This window comes from Varanus komodoensis, unplaced genomic scaffold (assembly GCF_004798865.1).
Source record: "Varanus komodoensis strain SLA01 unplaced genomic scaffold, ASM479886v1 scaffold12, whole genome shotgun sequence".
Lineage (NCBI taxonomy): Eukaryota > Metazoa > Chordata > Lepidosauria > Squamata > Varanidae > Varanus > Varanus komodoensis.
In genome coordinates, this window is record NW_025335349.1 from 7827517 (window position 1) to 7852581 (window position 25065).

Genomic DNA, 25065 nt, shown 5'->3' on the forward strand with positions numbered 1-25065 from the left:
AAAAAAAAATTTCTGGATGTTATAATCTTATTATGTGAAAGTACACACAAACTGTAAAGTGTTCATACTGTATCATTTATATGAAACCTATGTATGCTGAATGCCGTTCTACAGTTCTTGGTTTTGGTCAAAGTTCAAATAGTACATTTCAAGAAAATACATTTTCAAGCATATGGCTGTCTCACTTCTGATATGAATTTCCCCATTTACAAGCTGATGTACTGAAAGTGGATGGCTGTAACATCTTCTGTGAGGATAAAAATATTTCCCATGGTATTTTCATTAAAGATAGCAAATGTGCAAGTCCCTGGGCGAGGGTTGCCTTCTCCCAGCTGATTTTGCCTGCTTCCCAGTTGCCAAAACCAAAGGAAAACGAGACAGATTAATGGACTGAATCAGTGTGAGGTCATGATGTAGAATAAGGAAGCACAGGGCTTGAGCCCCCCCAACCTTCACTTCCTTGTCGAACTGGCCCTCTGCCTCAAGTATGCCTATCCAGGGACTGAAATAGTTCCTTATCTGGAAATGTGCAGTTTGTCTAGCCACATTTCAAAATATTGCAGAATACCTACATCATTTTGTTGTATTTATTAAGGGCAGTATCCCAGTAAGCTGCTCTGCATGCAGGTACATATCTGATTCTGCAGTAAAAGTGAGGCCATTGCCATTTCTGTCCTGCAAATATCTACCACCTGTGCAACAGGGATTTAGCATTTCTTTAGGAAACCCCAAGACAAGTGGAAATACTCATTTCTGGATCAGGATAGATTGGCAGAGTTCTCTTATGCGAGCTCTGCCAAACCACCTCATTCTAGAAGTGAATGTTTCTCCTCGTTTCAAGTTCCTAGAGGAAGTGCTAAACACTTGCTGAGCAAGTGATGGATACCACCTGCAGCATGGAATTTGCAGTGATCCCCACTTGGGCAGTGGCACACTTGAATGCTGCTCTGAATGCTTTAGTGCCTTCCTGTGTTTTATGCGAAAACTCCTAAATCTCTGTTTAAGGTTCATGTAGAAGCTAGAGTGAAGACACAAGGCAAGAAACACATGTACTAATAATGAGACCTGTTTTCCTTTTTAAAAATACAAACATCAAATATTACCCTGCTATATGTCTGTGGAGACAGCAGCATCCAAACAAAGCTCCGTTTTCAGTGTGAGTAGAGCAGGTTGCTGCTACAAGGCAGCTACAGGTACTTGCATTAGATGATCCACTCACTAGAAAGTACTAATTTTGCCTTAATTAAAGAAAAATGCTTGAGTCCTCATAGTGATATATGAGAAGTATGATTACTTTTAAAGTACAAATAAATCAGGACTGCCTCTGCAAATGATTTGTATTCTCCTCCTTTGTATTGGCAGATTTTTTACAAATGTTATTCTAGAAGTACCCATTTTTCCTCCTATTAATTTGATGTTTTAAAATATAAGTATGTGAAGGTTTTAAGACTGAATATTAAAGAATGAAATGCTATTTCACATTTTCTCACCTGGAGTTCATACATGCACAACATAGATTGTTGACAATGTTTTTGCCTACTGAAATAATTAACAAAATCATTTTTCACAAGAAACTTCTGACATACTTACTGAGCCCCTGATTATGCCACCATCTGTGTATGGTGTTTTATTTTCCAGCTGAATACTACTGAACTCATCATAATGAATGTGCATTATGGGGAATGGGAACAAAATCAACATGTCCATTGTAAATCATTAAAAGTTATATGTTGGACTGCTTATTAGAGTATATGAAGGCTGTAAAAAGTGAGACAGAACATCTTGACCTTTTAAAATAGTTTGGGGTCTGCAGTATAAACAAATAATTGTATTTTGATGCATATGTCTGTATTTGGTTGATAAAAGAACTGAAAATAATACTTTTGATGATGGTATTTTTAAATATATATATTTTTTCTTCTGGCTCATGATATATTTTTATTTAAATGCTAATTGTGCTAACCTAGAATTCAGTATGGCAAAAATCTTATACTTTATTCACACTGGCTACAGTCCTCATATGTGGATATGAGAACATTTAATTATACTTACATTGACTGCTGTCATTAAATATGGTGACAGATACTTATACTCTTCTGTGACCAGGCAAATAATTCTTGAACAGTTTATAAACTGCACCCTCCTTGGGTTTGGGCTTGCAGTATTTAATTAATCAAATCCTTATTAACTTACCTCAACAGGAGTATGGTCTCAGTTAAGAGTATGCAGCCTGAGCTCATTCTTTTGCTGAGCATCTGTTTAACCTTAAAATAATATTCCAATTATTTCCTGAGGAAACCAATGAGTAGCTAAATTAATCCATATGTCACATTGACTCTTAATAAATTAGTGCACAAAATACTAACAGAAAATGGTTAAAGAAAGGAACCTTTTTTTAATAAAGCACAGAAAAAGTAGAATTTAGAAGAAAAAAATAAGCAATGAAGGAAGTTAAAACATGTTTTCTCTGAAATAAACCCTGCTGATTTCAGCACAACTTGCTCCCTTGTAAAGGCCAAACTGTACATTGCACGCAAATATATATATAACAATAGTCTGGTGGGCTGTCCTTTATGAGAAACCACATGGGGGGAGGGGTTAGCTGGGCAGAAAAATGGAGGAGGAGGCATGAGATAATGCTTAACTCCTGCCTTCTGCTTTTGCTCTCTTAAAAACTTCATAAAGCTACAATCCTATGCATACATTTGAGTTCGTATGCCTAGGATGTGCTATAAGAAGTTTTTCATTAAAAGATTACAGCTGCTATGCTACCATTACATCAATTTGTGTGCAATGTGTAGTTTCTTAAAATCCAGCTTTAGTACACTGTAAACATACAAACATGGAAGTGGTCAAAAGACTAACATGCAAATGTATTTAGGATTGGGGCCTTAATAAACATAAAAGACCAAATTTGTCCCTCTGTAATTCTATTGACTTCACTGGACTTAATTGCAGAACAACTTAATTTGCCCTTCTGAGCCATTTTTTCTTCTACTTGAAGGAAATCTCACTTATTTATGGCTAATAAGGCAGATTTCAATGGGGGATGGGTTATAATCTATTTCTACTTGATGCTCCTACCATCAAATATTTTAATATTGTTCAAATTTATTATAACATCAAGATTGCTATACCTGTTTAAGTTGTTTAACAGAATTTATAAACGTCCATGTCATTCAGATATATGTAGGATATTTCCATAGACAAAACATCTGCCATTGGAAATGTCATGAGATACAAACATGACCTAAATATGAGGGAAAAGTCCTGTGAGGTTGATTGTATCACAGTAATGGAAAAAATAAGGGACATTTCCACTGATGCGAAAATGGCTTTAGCCATTACATTGGAATACAATGTTAATTGTAATTTCATGATAAACTGAATCCATATTGTTGTTAATAAAATGATTTTAAAAAACTATCATGTCTGTATACTTTCAACTAGAAGAAATGTTTGTGCCTTACATTGTAAAAGTTCATACTATGTCTATGTCATCCACTCCTGGATAACCATGCAGAGCTAAAAATGCAACAGTAAGAGATATGTACCACTTTCCTTCCTGATAGCCAATATCTGAATGTCTTCCTTGGTCAAAGAATTCTCTCATGTTTTCCTTTATATTCAGAAATATATATCTGTTATATTTTATGTCAGCTCTGCTGTCAGAGCAATATTACTATTTGCTTAAGGTTTTGCAAACCTGTAAGCACCAAACCCTTTTCTGGTGCTCTACGCTCTATCTTCATGAAGGATCCTGAAGTCATTTGCCAAGCTGGTAGGTAGAACTAGAGTGAAGCCCATCAGATTCACCCTCTCACATGTTAACACATTACATTCCCATGCACTATACATGTATGAGCATACTAATTTGCCTAGATATTCTTTAGAAAGAATTATATACATCAAAACAACTAGGGTATTTGCCTAATTGTACTGTTTCACTAAACATTTTCTAACAAAACCTTAATGCTTCTCAGTATTAAGAAGTTCTTAAAGCCCTGATTACATCCAGAATTTTAGATATTGGAAACCATTACTGGAACTCTTTAATGAACATTATTCCATTTTTAAACAGAAGAATCGTGCTAGATCTATGGTTGAGTTTTCATCATGACTCCTCCTTGATCAAAGATTTCAAGAGCAAACAAGCATGTATTGAAACAATGTTAGGGAACCAATAAAAGTAACTGAGATTTAGGCAACATGATTGTAGCCTTTAGCTACAAACTATGCACTCATCTGGGAGTAAGCTCCACAGAATACAGGGGCATTTATTGCAGAAAAAATGTGTATGAGATTGCACAAATTATTAAAACAAAATCTAAAGTTTTAAAAATACTTACTTCTGCAAAGTTTCCTTCCATGTTTGCTTGCCTAGCATTTTAAGTACAATTAATTCTGTTACAAACAATAATTCATACAAACTCCCTCTGTATGAATAGGAAACCTCAGTCTCAAGATTATATGTGGCACTCATTCAGCTACCAGCAAGCTTTTTTTGGCACTTATTTCTATTCGGAAATAAGAGATATTGAAAGCAGTTAATCTTTAAATGCTTTCAGAGAACAGATCTATTGCAAGGATTTTGAGCTGTGCATTTTGAAGGCAGTAAAGCTGTGACATGGAACTGAACTGTGAATTTGCAGGTAGGTAGGTCACTTGCATTTAGGTAGATATGCAGAAGTGTCCAATTTGGTTCTGAACAAGTTCAAAATGGTGATCCTATTTGGTCCTACCCACCCTGCCTGTGGATCCAATATTTCTCCCATTTTTAAGTTGGTCCCACATGCTAGAAAATGTTTTTAACCCTTGTCCTATGCCATGAGTGCACAGTTGCTTGTGGATTTGAGAAAGGAGGACCTTTGATAGCACAGGAATTAATCTTATCCACATATCTGCCTTGTCTGAAATAAACATTCTAAAGGAGCTTGAGGCTCAACTGATTGATGCATTTACTGTAGCCTTCCATGCTGTTGCACCTATTTTGATGTCCAGATGAAGCAGCACTCACATATGGCTGGTCTGGGGTGGTCAGCGACCCACGGGTTTGTTATGTGCCACTGTCTCCAACTTATGGTGACCCTATGAATGAAAGCCCTCCAAAGTGTCCTGCCCATGACAGTGCCATTCAGCTCTTGCAAGTTGAAGGCTGTGGCTTCCTTTATGGATTCAATCCAACTCATATTTAGTCTTCCCTTTAGTGTTCTACTTTCGACTTCGCCTAACATTGTCTTCTGCCTACTCATGATGTGTCCGAAGAATAACAGCTTCAGTTTTGTCATTTTTGCTTCTAGGAAAAACTTATTTAAGGGCGGGTTGTTAATTTCGTAAGAACGGGGTCATGTTAATCTGCTTCACTGAGAGGTCTTGAGGATTAAGGAGCGGAGCGGAGCTGAAGGAAACGAAGAAGTGAGGGGTACTCACACGCACATGATGCAACTTAGACGCCAAATTTAACACTTGTTTGGGTGACGAACTAAATGTACTTCCAACTAAACCTAGCTAGGTATGGGGTTGCCATTTCTCTTTATCCGCCCGCACGTGGCATGGGTAACTAGTTTACCTCCCATCGCCACAACGTTGTTGTTGTTTCTAATGTGCACAAACGTCATCACGGTATTTTTTTTTTTAATACATCAAGAAATTGCACCAACCGCAAGCGGGGCGAAAAGGCTTGCCTTACAGAGAAAGTAATGGTAAGACGCCGAGGCACCACCTAACCAAAAAGTAACAGCAACTCCATTTCGGAAGGGTAGCACCGCATTATAATTCTAAGCTCTTTACACCACCAGCCAATCAGCTCTCGGAAACGTGGGCGGCTCCCGCCAATCAGAGCGAAAGCCGGAATCGGGCGGTTTAGAGTGGCACGCGCACGGATAACTGGCGGTTATTCGCGCGAGTGGAGCGGGTGGTGTGGCATGGTTGCTTACTGCCTCTCGGCATGTCTGACTGGGAGGCGGACAGCGACGAGGATGAATGCCGCGGGAAGCTCAAGGAGCCCTCCCTGGACGACTGGCGCCCGGCGACGGCTCTTCTTAAGCGGCCTGCTGGGAACCGACCCGCGGGCGGCGGGGAAAAATGGGGTTCGCGGCTGGCGCCTGGCGGCGAGCCCTGGCAGTCAGGGCCCTTGGAGTATCGAGCCCGAGTCCGAGGAGACAGGGAGCGCGCGGGGTTTCCGCCGCTCTGCTTCCACCTGGATAACGCGCTCGTTGGCACGCTCATAGGTAGCGGCCGCTGCCCGCGTGCTTTATCTTGTTACAGGAAGGAAGGAAGGAATTTCGGGTTCCCCTCAGCAGTAACCGCGGGGGCCCCCTTGGCTCACTGGCAGTGGAGGATGTAATATGAGGACCAGTCTTGAGTGTGTCTACTTGAGTGTGTGTCACTGAGTTTTATGAGACATATTCAGTAGCAAATGTACTTAGAACTGTCTCCGTCACCGAAAGAGCTGTGGCAGTAGGCTGCAGTGTAAATTAATCGTAGACATGAAAAAATGTCTACCGTTATAATGTCCTATAATCTCGCAGGGCTGTTGGAGTGGCATGCTGAGTGATGGATTCTACAGAAGTGTAGAATCTTGTGCTGTATGCTCATGAATGTATCGCTTTTCTGTCAGAACGCACAAGGAGGGTGGTTGTGCAGTCTTGGGCATACTTACTCAGAAGTTAGCTCCAATAAATTATCTGGGACTTACTTTCAAGTAAGTGCAGAAAGGATTACTTTAAACTGATTATAAAATACAAAAAGAGAAAAGACAGGAGGAAGATGCAGCTGTGACAGACAACCTTAGTATTAAAGTGACCAAGAGTTGCCTGTAGTGACTGTATAGAATGTATATGAAATGTGTGCGTATTGGAAAAAATGGAATACTACAGATTTATCTGTATGTGCCTTACGCTGTGACTGAGGGAAGAAGCTGTGTATGTTTCACAACAATGTGATGTGCGTTTAGTATTTGTACAATCAGACCTTGCTTTAAACAGTTTTTGGATTTGATATCAAAACGTCAATTTCTGTCTATTTAGCATTGGTAAACCCAACAACAGCTCTGAATATTTCATATGAAGAGCAATCCAGATAGAACCAACATTTGGAATCAGTTCTGTTTACTCAGATACAGATTTCAAAGGAAGCTTATGCTACTTTTAGCTGGTTTGCTTCAGCTTGGAACATTTTGAGCAAAGAAATAATTTTATTTATTCAATTTACATGCCACCCCACTAGCCATAGGCTCTCTGGGTGGCTTACAACATACTGTATAATCTATGTAAGCAAAAGTATGTACACAGTTATATGAAAGTTGCATAAGTGGCTTGTTTATAAAAAGCTTGTGTGAGCAGAGTGGTCAATCTTATCTAGACTTCTTTGTCATGTTTACAACAAAACATTCTCAGAATATTTAAAATTTTACACTCTTTTCCTATAGCTCCAGTATTTGTCCTTATTTCTGTTCTTGATTTTTTAAAGAAAAGGTTTGCATTCTTTAATTGAAGAATCTGAAGCCACTTGGCTTAATTTGGGATTTGGGCAAGTTTTCCATTTAAATTTACTTTTACAACAGGTCGTGGTGGCACTAAAATAAAAGAACTTGAGGAATCCTCAGGTTGTAAAATAAAGGTGAGGTGTTCATTTTAATCTTCCTTTTAAAAAATCTTCCAGAATTGCCAGTTAACATATTACCATGTTTCCCCGAAAATAAGACTGGGTCATATATTAATTTTTGCTCCAAAAGACACACTAGGACTTATTTTCAGGTGATGTTTTATTTTTTCATGTACAACAATCTGCATTTATTCATTTATTCATGTACAAAAATCTACATTTATACAAATACAGTCATCATCTTCTGGAACATTGTCATAACTCTCCAAACCCCAAATTGTGTTGCAACAGATGTACTAAATGTGTCTGTCTGGCTGATGATCTTAACTGGGGCTTATTATGGGGGTAGGGCTTATGTTATGAGCATCCTGAAAAATCATGCTCGGGCTTATTTTCTGGTTAGGTCTTATTTTCGGGGAAACAGAGTACAAGTAGCCTCTATAAGAACAAACTATTTTCTGCATTTAGTATTATGGATGTGTGGAAAACTCCAAAGGGTGCAGTGCTTGGAGACTTACAAGAATCTGCTATGAAGTGAGGGAAGCAGCAGAGGTGATCTCTACTTGCCTGTTCTGTAAAGCTGATATACCAGTCCAGTCAGGGAGGGAGGAGGCTAGAGTACCACCAGGATATTTTGTAACCAGGTGGCTGCAGCCTTGTTCCTGCCTCACAACTCTTGGTTTATGCCTTCTCTGAGATAAGTTTCCTGTCCTCAGAGAAGCAGATGGTGCAGCTTTCTGTGCTGGGAGTGAGGGGGACAGGAGGGTGACCCCAGCATAGAGCCCCCACATCTGAGGTCAAAACTGTGTTACCAACCTTGGACTGGGAATCCAGTGACACCTTTGTCCCCTAGACACTATCCAGTGGCTGTAGAATTACTTTGAGCCATCAGTCCTATACAAACTCATTCAGAAAAAAATCCTGTTGAACACAATGGGGCTTCTGGGTACATATTAATAGGATTGCACTACTTAGAAGGAGAAAGGAACTTACAATGTGTAATATATATCCCAAGACATTTTTCTAAAATAGCTATTTCAGAACTCAGTATTTGTAATTTAATACAGTAGTACCTCATACGTCAAACGACTCTAACGTCGAATGATCCAGAGTTTGAATGTTAAAAGTTGAGATAAAATTGCTGTGAAGTTCAAACAATACTTCTACATTCAGACTGCATGTGCAGTGAAAAAAATGGGGTCACAGCATAAACATCATCTGTTGTGTTCCCAAGTCGTCTCTCTCTGTGAAACATCTCTTGTGTAATGCTCATGCGTTTTCAGAGCTTTTTTGGGCTTAATTTTTTGTTATATATATAAAACCACTCCTCACTAAGGTAGAGTTAAATGCACTAACATAACATTACTAACATAGATTTTAGTACAGTGGTGCCTTGTACTTCAAACTTAATTTGTTTCAGAAGGCTGCATTTGCTGTTTATCGAAATGGGTATTATTTAGGGTCTGGGAACAGATTAATTCACTTTCTATTATTTCTAATGGGGAAAATTGATTCAGACGTCAAACAATTCAAATGGCCTCCTGAAACAAATTTGAAGTATGAGGCACCACTGTATTTTGTTGGTGTAGCTTTTTATAAGCATAATCCTCATCTCTCGGGCTGGGCCAGCAAATGCCCATGAACTAGTTTCTAAAGAAAAGCCACTGCAATTGCTGAAACACAAATAATATAGTGCTCTGCATATATCAGAATTTTATCTAGACTGCAGTTCTCTGCCCATTTAGGACATGCTGAAGTCATTGTGACTGTGAGTAGTAATTTATAAGATTGCACAGCTGGCATGTTAGATAGGATCCAAGGGTTGTAACCCATGATAGCCTTACTTAAACTACACCTCTTGAAATGACTGGAATTTAGAAGATGTGTCTAACTAAAGTCCTATGAGTTGAATGACTCTTTTCATTAATGAAGTATGATGAAATCTAGATCCAGTATATTTAGTACAGTGGTATCTCGGCTCACGAACTTGATCCGTTCCATGACTCTGGTCGTGACCCAAATTGGTTGCGACCCAAGTCAAATTCCCCCATAAGGTTCAATGTAAATAACGGAGGCAAAATTCGTCTGAAATTTCTGTTCACGATCCAGTTTGGTTGTGAACTGAGGCATTTGTGAGCTGAGGTGCCACTGTATTAGTTTATCTGTCATATTTGTATTAATAAACCAAATTCTAAAAGTATTTCATGTTAATGTAAAATGCTGTATAAATATTTCAATTTTTCTCAAAAGTCAAATGCTCTTAAACAGGAAAAAAATCAAAGCACTGTTAAGGGTACAGTTCTGTGTCTGCGAATACATTTTTAAAAATCATATAATTTCTAGCATAAGCCAGGCAGCTATGCTGGAAGTTGTACTACTTTTTTCTTTTTTCTTCCTAACATGTACAGGAATGCAGCTAGATGAGGTTTAAATGGCACAGTCAAATGAAATAACAGCTTTCTGGAGGGAATGTACATACATATATGTGTGTGTGTGATTAGAAAGCAGAATTCCACAGTTCCTAATTCTTAGTGCTGTGCATACCCAGTGCAAGGATAGTCTATTCTTGTTTTTTGCTGAATGCATGGAGGCCAATAGCTGCAATTCTACTCCAGGCTACACATTAATAGAATGTGTGGATGGGGCATGAAAAAAGGCATATAATTACCCGGGGGGGGGGGGGGAGATCTGATCTTGAAGCACCTAATTTACTTACATTCTTTCCATTTTCTATGATACTAAATAATTTTATGAAACAATAGGCAGTATTCCATATGATGATGCACTTTCATTGTTTTTTTGTTTTTGTTTTTTGTTCCAGTGGCACTCACCACTAGAATTACGAGAAGCTAGCACTTCCTAAAGCAGCTCCAAAACATTTGTTTGCTGAATGGAGCAAATAAAGTGCTCCTTTTTGTGAGCTCTGCTGACCTATCTTTTCCAGTAATTAGTGCTTGTACTCCTTTCAGTTTCTAAGTGGATCAGCTAGCTTCCTGTGGTAGTAACAGTGAGCATTAGATATTGCCCAGTGCATTTTTTAGATGTAGAGAATTTTGTATCCACATCATTGCTGCTGGGTCTTAGTTATCTGAGAGATTTAGAAAATTCTTGTACTTAGCAAAGTTATGCAAGGACACAGAAAGAAGAGTTTGAGGAGGAGAGTTAAAGTATTTCCCTTTTTTATTCATGTGCTAAATTAAAACCTTATATTTAGGTTGTAAAGGGAAACTATGAAGCTGAAATAAAGATACTTGGTGACAGGGATAAGCAAACAAAAGCCAAAACATTGATTGATGATCTTGTTGAAAGGTATAGTCAAAGCACAGCAGGAGAAAGACACATTAAAGGTAAGAGTCTAAATATTAGTAAAGTCTTCTTCAGATTAAACCTGCTTGTTTTAAATCAATATTTTAGTCACTCTGCTGCTAAGGCATTTATGAACTACAGGAGGTATATGGAATAAGACTGAAGTCAGGAATTTATGGAGCAGCATGTTAAAAAATAAGAACACCCAGGGTCTTGGTTGGAATTCTTTGTCTTTAGATAGCTATATAATGAAATTGTTTTGTGGCTCCGATTATTCTTTTAAATTTCATATTGATCTGGTATTAAAGTGTTTTAGCAAATTGAAACATTTTGTTTTAACAGGTTCCTTTAAACAACAAGGTGTTGGAACAAATTGCTACAGTGAGACTAGTTCTGGAGCTTTGAAATCTGGATACAGTAATACAAAGCAGCCTATTAATTGGGCCTACCTTCGAGAAAACAAAGCTAAATATGAAGCTATTAAGTGGGCTGGTTAGTATAACAGATTTTTAATGGACTTGTACATTGTGAATGATCAAAATCACCTGGTTTCTTAAAGAATTGTTTTAAGTTGTATTGAAAGCATGCATTCACCTACAGATTTACAAAATTTATTAGAACTGCCAAGTCCATAGTTATTATGTAAAATAGAAAGCATAAAAGTTCTGGTGCAAAGGCAGTTGTGTCAATGCATTTGTATTGCATGAGTGATATTTTTCATTAACATGAGCTTTCCTGAGGTAGGAAGAGAGATGACATGGAATCCTGTAAGGAGCAGTCATACTTCATGGATCAACTTAAGACCATCACTATAAAACATGAATACTTATCCTACAGGCCACACACAGATGCACAAGTCACAGTTCTATACATGAAAACATCCACAGAGATCTGTGAGAGAGAAATATATGAAATAACCTAATGTGTCCACACATGAATTGCGAATGATGCATTCAAAATTCTTTGTTGTACATAAGATTTTAAAAAATCTTAGGTATGAAATTTTAAAAAAATCTTAGGTATGAAATTGGAGAGAAGTAACATAGGATATATAAGACTGTCCCTCACCTAAATTGCATTTTCAGTGTTGGTAAAATTTTGAGATTAAAATCAAGCTTTAGCACAAACCATTGTGTGATATCAAATTTTATATTTATGTTTGTGGAATTTTTGTTTTTGTTCTTTGATTTAGTGAGTCTATTCAGCTCAAAAGCTGAACATGAAAAAATGAATTTCTTAATTCACACTTTAATTTTAAAAATACCATCAAAATTAATTTAAAATGATACATGGAATATTGATGGTACTGTTTTGTGAGATCAAATGTTTATATTTGGTGTATTTTCATATATGTGTATCTGCAACAATTCCTTGGAAGCCTTTCTTGAACTGTGTTGGTGCTTCACACAGTAAAACAATGTGCTTGGCAATTGTAAGAATGCCAAAAAGCTGTTTATTGCTTCTCCAATTTTAAATAATAATATTACAAACTCAATTTTCCTTTTAATTTTACCAGATTTACCTCCAATTGAAAAACATTTTTATAAAGAATCACCAAAGATTGCTTCTATGTCACAAGAAGTAGCTGATAGGTGGAGGTAAGATTGGGATTTGGAAATGTGTTCAGTATACTGGAATGTTCTATTGTTTTTGAATGGATTGTAATACAGTGCAATAGTATGAAAGTATCTTTTATAATGGGATGTGGTGATGTCTACAAAATCTTAAATATGACTGTAAAGTCTGTTGAAATGTTTACCAGAGCGACAATATGAACCCTGCGCACTTCTCACAAGATGTGTTCTGTGTTCCATGTGTTGGATTGTCTTGCATCCATTACACTGAGTCCTCATTCCTGCTAGGTGTAAGGATTTATAAGACTATTGTGTAGCACATCGGTCCTCAAACTATGGCCCGCGGGCCGAATCCGGCCTGCCATGCCCAATTATCTGGCCCTCCTCAGAGGTTTTGGACTCCCCGTGCCAGCTGCTGCCGGCTGCCTTGCCACGTGTGTGCCCGCCTTGCTCACTTGGAGATCGTTCTGGACACGCTCAGAGATGTTTGAGTGAGCGAGCCACCACCTCGCCGTGCGTGCCCGCCGCCACCTTACTGGCCCATGCCCATGGGCACCCCTGCCTCACCAGCCCGCGCCTGCCACCACCTCCTTTCAACTGGCCCCCTGTTGAAAAAGTTTGAGCACCCCTGGTGTAGCATGTAACAGACAGAGATGCATGTCTGTGGTCATAGAACACTTTCAAGAGAATTTTTATGAATTTGGTTTCACTTAGAGCCATTCCTTAGAAGTACCCAAAAAGGTTTTAAGTAAATGAGACATAGGATGGGTTTGCATAACATTTTTGTTCTCTAAGAATATTACCTGTGCACTGTGGGTAAAATTCTGCTGTGTCTGAAGGACATTTAGGCACAGTCAGGATATGTTCCCATTCCCTCTCTTTTCTGTTTCATCTTCCTACAGTATGCCATGGGGTATTATAGGAGCACTGAGGAGATCAGAATGACAGTAGCAAGTAGTTGGCACAGAAACATAGAAACAGAACAAGTCAGAAGGGGCCTCCCAGGCCATCTAGTTTGACCCCTGGCTCCAGTTGGCTCCACTCATGAAATGCCTACCATATGTGTGTCCAGCACATACCTTGAACACCTTCGTCACTGGGGCTTCAACCACCTCCCATGGAAGCCCATTCCATACCCTGCAGGTGCTGTCAGGAAGTACTTCCTGGCATCCAAATTGAACCTTGGTTTCCTGAGCTTTGCTCCATTGGAATGCGTCCTGCCCTCCTTCACAGGGAAAAACAGATCTCTACCCACCTCTGTGTGACATGCCCCCCCATGTACCTCTATGTCACCAACAGATCATTTTGATAAGAGTCATCTGCTTTCCTGCCCTGCAATCCTGCCAATGCTGGCAGAGCAAAATTCCTTGTGAGAGGTTGTGCTCTCCTTGTATGAGCAGGAGTGCCATGTAGGGAACCCAGAGTGGGATGCAAGAAGAGGCACACTTTAACACTGGGCACAGAAACCTAGAGCAAGGCTATCCACTGCTCAGCTGTAGCTATCTGTGACCCTTCCTAGCTCATCAGATGTATGCATTTGAACATCAGACAAGGAGGTGCTTAGGTCTCCTTGGGAGGAGTCTGGGCCAACTGTTCCACCTTGGAGAGCAGGGGGAACATGGCTAGGGGAGCTCAGGTGTTGTGCTTCCCTTTCTCACACCCACACCTACCACCATCACAATGGAATTGGGTGGGCTCCTTCCCAAGTCCCATCTGGAGCTTGGAAAGGTGATAGAGGCAGGTTCTGCTGCTTGTCCCATAAGCCTCCTCAGAAAGGAGACCATCACATTTGACAGGTAACAGGGATACCTCCTCCCAGTTTCCCACTTTTCCTACTGGGGAAAAGGGCTAAGAGGGCCAAGGATGCCCAACTATTGTGCTTGCCTTCTCCTTGGGGAAAGCAAGTAGCACGCTTTCTTTCTCCCCAATGCTGCAGGGCAGTGGCAGGTAGAAGCCAGCTGTTTGGCCTCACTTCCTCATAAAGAAAGCAAGATTGAGAAATGGTTCTTCTGCTACATACTGGCTGGGTCCGTCTGACTCCTAACACCTTTTGTGTGTGATTTTTCAGTTTTCTTGTGTTAGAACGAACCCAAAGCTGCAAAAGTAAACACATCAATTTTTTACTAGATCTATGTGACATACCACATGACAATTTAAAACTCATTATGAGTAAAAAAATACTTAGAACATGGACTTGCAGAAAGTTGAATAAAACATACGATTCGTTTAGCATTGTTGGGACACATTTTTAAAATTATTTTTTTCATGTCTGTATTACCCATAGTATTTCATCCCAGCTATTAATGGAAAGTTAAAAATCATATCCTTTCTGACAGTTCTAAATTTGTGTATCATATGAACATGAAAGACAGTTATACTTCCTAATCTTATTCTTCTAGCATGGGCTTACTATGAAGCTGATCGCAAAATGGAAATTGCATAGTCCTTTTTCTGTTGTTTCTGCTTCTCTAGAATGAATAGGTAAACTATTTTCTTATTGATAACATTATCTCTTGATCTTTTTAAAGAAAAGAAAACAATAATATCACATGTAATGACCTGAAAGATGGGGAAAAGAGGTGTATTCCTAATCCAATCTGTGAATTTGAAGATGCTTTTAGGCATTATCCTGACATCATGGTGAATATAAGGAAAGTTGGGTTTCAGAACCCTACCCCAATTCAGGTATCTTTGCTTTATTTCAGGATACTGTGGAAACTGTTCTGTTTAAATTTCAGTCTATTCATATTATTTACCACTTATTTTAGTCACAGGCTTGGCCAATTATACTTCAAGGATTTGATCTCATTGGAATAGCACAGACTGGTACTGGAAAGACGTTGGCTTATTTAATGCCTGGATTCATTCATTTGGATTTACAGCCAGTGTAAGAACTAGATGAGTTGATAAGAACTTGGATTTTATGTGTGGTGGGTGGTTCTTACTGCATCTGTTAAAATTAGGTAAGAAACCCAGAAAACCAGATTTAATAATCTTTGTCACAAGAGACATGAAAGATGTAAGAGGACAATATGGTTTGTCTATTGCCTCTTGGGACTTTTGAAAACTTAATGTTGAACATAATGTAGTAAGGTCTTCTGCTAGTATATTCTTTTTAATAGTGTTGAAATATGCAGCTAAGTTTTTTATATAAGTTTTTTATTATAAATAATATGAATGACACAAGTCAGTCTGAACATTATTCCAGATATTGACATAATAAAATGTCCGGTTCCTGGCTGTAACCATTCTCCAGAATTCTGGTACACATATTGTACTTTGCTTCCCAATTCTAGTTCAAATCACTGCATAGCAAAACTGGGAAAGAATTATCCCTCTGATTTATTTGGAGTCTGCATCATGTTCGAGTTTTTTAATCCTCCAATTTCCTGTTTTGGCTTTTAAATTATTTATTTATTTATTTATTTATTATATTTATATCCTGCCCTTTTTCCTTCCATGGAACCCAGGGCAGCCTACCACCATGCTTTTTCAAAAGTGTAATATTTGCCCATAATACTTTTGGGTCTGTGTAAGATTAGTGATTCCCTGTGAACAACCTGCAGGTTGTATCTAGTCTCTAGATTATTTTATGCAGTTCTGTCCTTCCTGAAGTGCCCTAGCAAGCTTGCCTTTTTTCTCACAATTGACCTCAAAGCACCTGGGCATTGTAAATCATGCACATCCATTCTGCACACCCAATCTAGATAGTCATGAATCTATGTTATTTGGTTTGAATTGCCATAGTACAGCAGCAGCAACTAATAAATACCATACTTCAGTTTACTAAGCAGTTAGTGTTTTCAGGATTTCTTTGGGTATTAAATATGCTTAGGTATGCAGCCTTTATGTAATTCTCGCCCAATATTGAATGATGTTTCCAGTTTTCTTTTTTAGTCAATTGATGCATTGTGTTGTCTGTTCTTCTTTCATAACTTCATGTAAATAACAGTTAATTTTTTTGCAGACCTAGAGAAAAACGTGGTGGACCAGGTATGCTCGTTCTTACTCCCACTAGAGAATTGGCTCTTCAGGTTGAGGCAGAGTGCTCAAAATATTCTTATAAAGGAATTAAAAGGTAATAATTGTATTATCCAGCTATATTTACTTTGTTCATCCAAATCTTTGTGGAGTACTTCACTTACTGAAAAGGTTAAGCTTTGGATGGATTTTTTCTATTGCACAGTCTTATTGCTGATTGATTACTACTAAATATCTGGAAATTTCTGATAGTATGCTAGGTAGTATATGGATTACAGAAGATACAACTTTTTCTGTCCCAAGAGCTTATAATTCTTTGCCACTGCCTTCTAGCTTGCTTATGCTCAATATTAAAACTTGTATTCTTACACCTGATTAAAGATACTCATTTCTATATCCAAAGCTATATAGGGAAAATGTTTACATTACATTAGGTAACAAAATAGAGATATTTAGCCAGGCTTTTCAGCAAGGCTTTTTTCAATGGCTTTTGAATTTCTGTTCTCTTCACCCAATGAGAAAAAATAAATTCTGCCAAGTTTTTATGGAATGTTGTGTAAAGTACTGAAATGCACACTGACAGCCAGTGTGGTGTAGTGGTTAAGAGCATGGGACTGGGACTCAGGCAGTCTGGGTTCTAGTCCCCACTCGGCCATGGAGCCAACTGGGTGACTTTGGGCCAGTCGCAGAATCTCAGCCCAACCTACCTCACAGGGTTGTTGTGGGGATAAGATGGAGGAGGAGAATGACGTAAGCTGCCTTGAGCCCTTTGTAGGAAAAAGGCAGGATATAAATCGGAAAAAAAAAATGTATTGCTACAGATTTAACTTAAAACACTAAATATTGGACACTTTTTAGCATTTGCATATACGGTGGTGGAGATCGAAAAGGGCAAATCAACGTGGTTACCAAAGGTGTGGACATCGTTATTGCTACTCCTGGTAGATTGAATGATCTTCAAATGAACAACTTCATAAATCTGAGGAGCATAACATACTTGGCAAGTAGTCAAAATGTATTGGGCTGGAAGTTACTAAAGTACAAGTGAGACTAACAGAAGGTGGCAGTGTGGAGTCTTGTTCACAGATGAAACTTTTCTTCCAGTTTTGCCCATTTTATTCTTCTGTCCTTGTTCTTTTACCCCCTTCAGCAGTTACCCAGCATTCCATAGCCAGTGGGCATCCTCAGTCCTTATTGGAATGTTCAGAGGGACAAGGTGGAAAGTTTGTTTTTCTAATATACATCCTGTTCCACAATTAGGATTGTCTGAGTTAAGAGTAACCCCTACTTAAGAACAAGCAAACCCAGAAGTCCCACCTCATCCTGAAGCAGCAAGTGGGTGCCCACAGGTGCTGAGTGGCAAGTGGGTGCTCATGGGCATTGAGCAGCTGGCAGTGAGGAGAGGAAGGAAGGAGGAAGGAAGAGAATAATAGGAAGGGAAGGAAGGAGGGAAAGGGAACGAGGAGGCAAAGAGCATCAAAGTCAGAACTAGAAAATGATTTTAGTGGTACACTCACCCCCAGCAGCACAATCAGACCCTGACTCTCCTGCACCAGGCCCATCTTCATCATCAACTAGTTAATGTTAGGCTTAATGTTACCTCAAGCAATAATATTTTTTAATAATCTTTTACCTATTTTTTCCTATCTAGACTGTTTTTAGAACTGTACTGTATACCTGCACATACATACAGATTTTCTCTCTCTCCAGTTCTTGTAGTTACTTTATTATTATTGTATTACCATCGCTAAAAGTCTGTATTGTGTTTAAGATGCTTTAGTATATATGGGAGTGTTTCTTAAGTGTTTTGTTTGCTTTTTAAATATGTGATTCATCTTACATACAAATTTGATGTAAAGACAATCTCAGGAACGGAATGTATTTTTAACCCAGGGACCACGTGTAGATAGTGATATTTCCTCTACATAAAATCTAGCAGCTCAATTCTTTGAGACCATGATTAGTATATACGTACAAGTGGTACTACCAAGAAAATGTTATAACATGTAGTATCCCATTGAGTATTCCAGTGAATCAGCCATACCTTCATGTAAATGCAACTGCTTACCTTGAGATTGGTCTTAGTATAGAGGAAATGCTATAAGCATTTCAGGATAAATTTACATTGTTTGAAGACATCATTTATTATTAATTTAAATCTGGCCTCGATTCCATTCCCAACTCTAAAAGTGAAAAAATTGCCAGCAGAATCCCTAAAGTTAGGATAACTTAAATATAAATTCCACACTTGGTCATTTACCTTTAGTAGGACCAACCAAATACTAGGACAGTCATGGTCCTGCGGTAGACCCATGTTTTACATTTAAAAGGTCCCAGGTTCAAGCTCTAGCATCTCCAGGGAGGGCTAGGGAAAGGCCTGCCTGAAATTCTGGAAAAAAGCTAACAATCAGAGTCAACTGTGCTGGGCTTGATTAGCCAATGAACTCACTCAGTATAAGGCAGCTTCTTATATCCGTATGCTGCAAAAGAGTTGATAAACTTTTGAGTTCTCCATAACTTAACTAGGTTACATGGAACAAAAATCAAGGGTGGCAAAAAAAAAAAAATAGAAAAGTTAAAGAAATTTAAAACAAACACTAGATGTTGTGACTGTGGGGTTTGAAATGTAGATGGAGGGTACAGATTGAATGGAAGATGCTACAGGTATCAAATTGCAACTGTGAAATTCTGAAAAATATATCAGGTATTCATGGTGAAGGAGTGTTGTCATAGCTGGCCATTCTTCCAGCTGCAAGTTTCTGCTTCACCTCTGTGTTTGGCAGATAGAATCTATATGTGAATGTCTTCTATGTTAAATACATGCATATACATCCAATAGTTAGGATTCAAGTCAGCTACACCTAAGCAGGTTGATTATGTGAAATATGAATGACATGATTTAGCCTATACATTGATTTTTGTTACATAGGCATATGCAAACAAGATACCTATTGGCAGCTGGCAGTCCTGGGGGGGGTGCGAATGGAGTGGGGTCTACTGGTTATCCAGTATGTTATAACTGGTAACTCATAAAAATCAGTTTGGTAGGCTATAACAGTGGAATGGATAGGTACTGTTTTTAAGTTACTACTGCTACAAGGCAATGAAGAGTGATGGCAAGCATGGATAGCACTGATACTAAGGATTCAAAGAGAATAAGGGTGAATAATTCTGGGCTCTCTTAGGAGGAAGGGCAGTATGTGATAGATGGCATTCCTTTGGCGAACAAACACTATTGGGTACAGACAAATAATATATGTGTAAAATATGTATACATGTGAAATAGAAGTAATATTTAAAATGAGATTCTGATCTGGAATTTTAGAAAACAAGTAATTTATAAAAATGGAGTCAAGAGTGTTTAATCACTTTTTTTCACAGGTATTGGATGAAGCTGATAGAATGCTGGATATGGGATTTGAGCCTCAAATAATGAAGATTTTATTAGACATACGTCCTGACAGACAAACAGTTATGACTAGGTAAGTATGGTTTAAAATGGCAATAGATATATTAGATAAAAATATTTTATTTACTATCTATCGCTTTGGGTAGAAAGTAAATTAGTAACTGCCGTTATATAAATAGTTGCCAGAATATGAGAACTTCCATTTCTCCAGTAAAGGTGGAATTCTTGACTGAACGCACACAGGCTGTAGCACTGCAGTAATCTTTAAGCTACACAAACAATTTAATGTATGAAGGATAGTAAAATTTGGCAAGTGGTTGGGATGCTACTATCAGGGAAGTATTATCCTTTTAGTAAATGGCATTTGAAAATAAAACATATATAAATTATGTCTAATTGTAATTTTCATTATGTTACAGAAAATACCTGTTTTTTTATATTATCTTTGAGCTAGTAAAGAGGTTGGGGTGTGCTTTTTATCTGAAAAGAGATAACTATTGCAGAATATTATTTCTAGGAAAAATGTGCCAGTTATAAATTGTGGTGCAGTACATTTGTTTATTTCTCAGCTTTATTAATTGATTAATGAAAGATTTGGAATTGGCAAGGTATTTGACTGCGGCTAATACTGTTATTCATCCTCAGCACTAACACTGGTCTGTTGAATGACAGGTTTCCATTTACTCAGATGAACATGATACCTCATGTTGGAAACACCAAATGTTCAAAATTTTATTAAATCCTCATAAGTTCTGCTTTAATGTTGTAAATACCTCATTGCTAACCTTTTAAATCTAATATGGGGTATTGACGTTGAAACAGCCTAAACAGCCTTTCAACTCCTCAATGAAAATCTCAGAATTTCAACAGTTCTAGACTATATACATTGGAAAGTTGCTTCTGGTCTCATTGAAGATTGTCTGTGTATTTATTGTGCTTATACATCATTTTCTCTGTTAGGAATTCAGAGGGCAATATTTGTGACTGGGGAAAATACCTCATTTTTGTTGAGGGGCAGGGTCAGCCTTTTGATCATCAGGAAGATGGACTCATCATTCTCAAAAACTAACCCTATCTTATAAAACTAGGAAGGATTGTTTCATTCTACCTCCAATCTGTCTTTCCTTCTCTTCGTTTGATTGTTTACATTTTTTCTCAGCATGTCCTACTATTTTCTACTATCCCAGTCAGGAGAGACTGATTAAAGGTACAACTTCTAAAGAGAGCTTAACACTGTGTAGCAAAGTTCCTTCCCCGTTCTATCCTCTCCAGGTCTCCAGTTCTTATGCAACCTAAGTTGGGATGACTGATGCTCAAAGAGTCTGTGTTTGCTCCGCCTTTGCTCATCAGGAGACAAACTGTGGACAGGGGTTAAGAAATGCTTACTTGTGGTAAGCCAGGTAGGCATCAACAGATACAACATGCAGGTTCCTGTCTCCCCCATCTCCTTTTCAGTCGCTGGAAACTATGGGAAGAAATAATAGAAGACCTGGCAGTCATCTGACAGGTGGCATGATGCTTAGTCCAGTGTTCCTGAAGAAGCATATTCTGCTTGTACTCTAGTGTATGAGGCAGCAGATCCATGACTCAGGACCTGGGGTATATGAGTCAGACTGAAGAGTCCAGCTTCCCCTGCCTTCTCAGGAGTAGCAGGCAAAACCAGCATTATTATTATGATTATAATAATGATTATAATAGTCAAGGACTGGAATTGTTCAATAGCTCTGAAACTGTTCATTTGCAGTGGTCAAATCTAATTAGGAGAAACACTGATGCTGCTGTGAATTGCTATTCTTCATCTGGCTCAGTAATGTCAGATTATTATCTTTCCAGAGTTGTCAGATTACTTACTATAAGAGCCTTGATCCCCAAGTCATGCAGATTGAGACAGGGCACTGATTTCCAGTGTAGCAGTGCAACAGAATTTACTATTCAAAAGTTGGCCTTTTCACAATTAAATGCCTTTGTTTCAGCTATTTACTGTCTGGCAACTATATACTTTATCTGATTTGTGTAGCAGAAAGCAATTTGGTAGACTCTTACAAGTATTGTCAAGCCTTTATCCATTAGGTAAGGGGAAACAGGATGTCTTGTCTTTGGGCTTTTCTCTGGGAAAGGACATTGAAGTGACAGATTTAAGCTAATCAAGTTCATTTAGGATAGCAAAACCTCCTAACATAGCCCTTCCAACAAATGTGCGAGTTCTGGTGTTGTCTGGCTCGGCCAAGGAACGGTCTTCAAGAAGGTGTCATTATCTCTTTGGAGAGTACTAAAATTATGGTTCCTATAGTTTGAGAACCGTTTACAAATGTACTGGATAAAACAGGCCACATCTCTGCATCAAAGGTAATGGAACAGCTCCAAAGCTTCAAAGTCATCCTTGGACTTATAACACCTTGGCTGATTCAGATAAATGTAAGAAATAGGGCGAGTCAGTGGTGACCCTCCCATGAATACTGAAGCAATTGTTGGGACCAAAACAGTCTAGCTCTCAAGATGAGCATGTGTAAGGATTAACACTAATTTCTCTAATCAGCCCAATGCTGAAGATTCCCCAGAAATTCCAATTTTGTTAGTGCTGCTTCTACTCTTGTGGAACAGCCATGGAATGATACATTATTGACCATACTTACATGGAAGGATTCACAAGACTGCCCATATTCAGTTGGTACCAACCCTATGGCTTTGTTTCAGTACCATTCTGGACAAGTCTATTGAATATTACAGGCAGTATTTCACTGTTTATTTTGTTGCTTGTCCTCAGACAAGCATTAAGCATGAGTATGATGACCTCAAGTCTTTCTGAACATTCCAGTCTTGGTCCTGCTCATGCACTGCCTTCTAGGTTTCTTGAAAGTACTATATTTCTGGTGATGATAGTTGGCACTACAGTTACCACTGTTACTGCCTGTAATCATCATTGTCAAAGCAGGTGTTGTTGCCACAGTATGTGGGGATTGCTATCAGTCTTTTTGATGCTTCTTTGATTGATCACATTTTCTGCTCCAGTGGCACTTAACACTGTGGTGCCTGATCCACTGCTGAGGTTTCTCATTGTGTGAACAGTGACATTTTAAGCTATAGCAATCTTCCCTTTAGTCACTTTAAAGCCTTTTTCATCAGCACTATCAGTCATGCTGCCTCTGGTTCTGAACTAATCTTCAACCCAGCAAAAACCACCGGAAGCCAGAATTGAAGCTTTTGCCACCAAATCAGCAACCACATATATCTCTGCTGTCTCAGTGCTACCTTCTGGATAGAAGAGCCTTAATCTCCATCTTCCTTAGTTTTTTTTTTATCCAAAATGTTTGAGACAAAATCTTTGTTTTGAGGATACCAGATTCAGCAATGAACATGTCTTGTAAATGGCTAAATCTTTGGATTTTGACATGCCATGCTCTGTTGTCTCTATTGAGGGCCCTACTTTGAATCTACCTGTATCATTACCTCAGTACCAGTGCCATTCTCAAATTATCAGCTCTTACTTAGTTATTAAAATATTATCAGACAAAATACTTCTACAAATAATATAGAAAAAGATCAAGTCAAAATAAAGACTGAAAGCTATTTTCAAAGTACACTATTTAGTTTTCATAATGGAATCATAGAATAGTACAGTTGGAAGGGGCCAGAAGGCCATCAGGGCCAATCCCCTGCTCAGTGCAGGACTCCAGATTAAACCATTCCTCTCAGGTGACTGTCCACTTGCATCTGGAATGCCTCTGGTGTGGGAGAGCCCACAGCTTCCCTATGTAGTTGGTTCCATTGTTGGTTCCATTGGCTCCATTCTAACCTCTTACATTCAGAAAATGTTTCCTGATATCTAGTCAACCTGCCTTGTTGTAAACTTTCCAGAGTCTTTTTGATGCTTCAATCTTTTTGATGTGGTATAGAAATTAAATATTGGGTGGTATAGAAATTAAATAACTAAATATACAGTTGCTGCTTTGTTTCTTGGGGTAGCAAGTTAACAAGCTTGTCTGATGCAGTACTAACATTTCATGTGTGTGGAAAGGTCCTTTGTTTATTGGCTATTTCCTTGACAACTAATAGGATTTCTCACAAGTGTTGTATAATGAATCAGGCTGTTTGACAAAGCAACTGATTCACATCTCTTGTCACATGACCAATTGCAATTCTAAGTCAATGGCAGTGATTGTACCATTGCCACAACGTATCTGCCTGTGTGGAACAGCTTTTACTCAGGAGGTGAAGAACTGTATTGAAGACATACTCTTTGAGGGCAAAGGAATTTTTAGGCAATCTGGTGATGATAGTTTTGATCTGGGAGCAAATGGCTTGTTGTAAGAGTGTTATCAGCCAACAGATATTTTATAACTCTGGGTACAGTATGTGTCAGAATATCACTGCAGACCTGTAGGTGTTTACCATTGTCCAAGTTCAATTTGCAGTAAACCCCATCTGGACAAACTCTTGCTGTACCATTTTTCTTTCTCCTACTTTAGAGGAAATAACTGCATTTCTTTGAAAGGGGACAGTGAAGCCAGTGTCCAGTAGAATGAGATTGTATTCAAGGTATCCAAGAGAGTTGTGGATTTCCACCAGAGTCTTAATGGTTTGAATCTTCGGATCTCAGGATTGTGAGCCACACTTGTATTCTCCCCTTGATCTCCTAAGGGGATTGGTTTATGTTTGTTGATGTGAATGTTGTCTGTGTCTATATTAGCACTGCTGACTGCTTCAGGATGATCCTGGCAAATGACTAGACTTTTTTGCCAGGGGACTGAGTGATAAACTTGGTCCATCTGGCTTTCTGTTAGTCTGTCAGTAGCTAGACAGACCAGATTCAGAGAAATTTTGGATCCTAAATGCAGCTACTGCAGCACTTACTCCAGTAACAAGTTTTCATATGAGACTTCTCCAAAAGAAGTTTGCCTGTGTGGAATTCCCAGCCCAAAGTGGTAACCTTGCGATTCTCAGTACTATCCCTCTCAAGTGAGACAGCAATTCCTTTGTGGTTCTTTAAGCTGGATGACTCAGGGATCCCACAACTGTATCCTTAAAGTAACTTAGACTGTGAGCATGCTGTTCCATTACTTGGCTACCACATTGGTGGACATTGTTCCACACATAAGAGATAACACAAACTCTATTGCAGCAGGCTCGGAACAAACCACAAATTTCTAGATCAGCCTTCTATAAGATCTGGTGGCCTTTAGAGGCTTTTGG

The 25065-nt window shown here is 38.6% G+C and overlaps 1 protein-coding gene across 1 annotated transcript in view; it reads left to right on the forward strand.

Moving 5' to 3' along the window:
• The first annotated feature begins 5947 nt into the window (after positions 1-5947).
• DDX43 (DEAD-box helicase 43) overlaps positions 5948-25065 on the forward strand; it is a 36308-nt gene continuing 17190 nt past the window's right edge. Inside the window, exons 1-10 of the mRNA XM_044421449.1 lie at positions 5948-6230; positions 7565-7620; positions 10820-10952; positions 11254-11403; positions 12428-12509; positions 15014-15170; positions 15254-15372; positions 16453-16563; positions 17325-17466; positions 19848-19948. Coding sequence (XP_044277384.1) covers positions 5948-6230; positions 7565-7620; positions 10820-10952; positions 11254-11403; positions 12428-12509; positions 15014-15170; positions 15254-15372; positions 16453-16563; positions 17325-17466; positions 19848-19948 — 1334 coding nt within the window. The remainder of the gene's footprint in view (positions 6231-7564; positions 7621-10819; positions 10953-11253; positions 11404-12427; positions 12510-15013; positions 15171-15253; positions 15373-16452; positions 16564-17324; positions 17467-19847; positions 19949-25065) is intronic.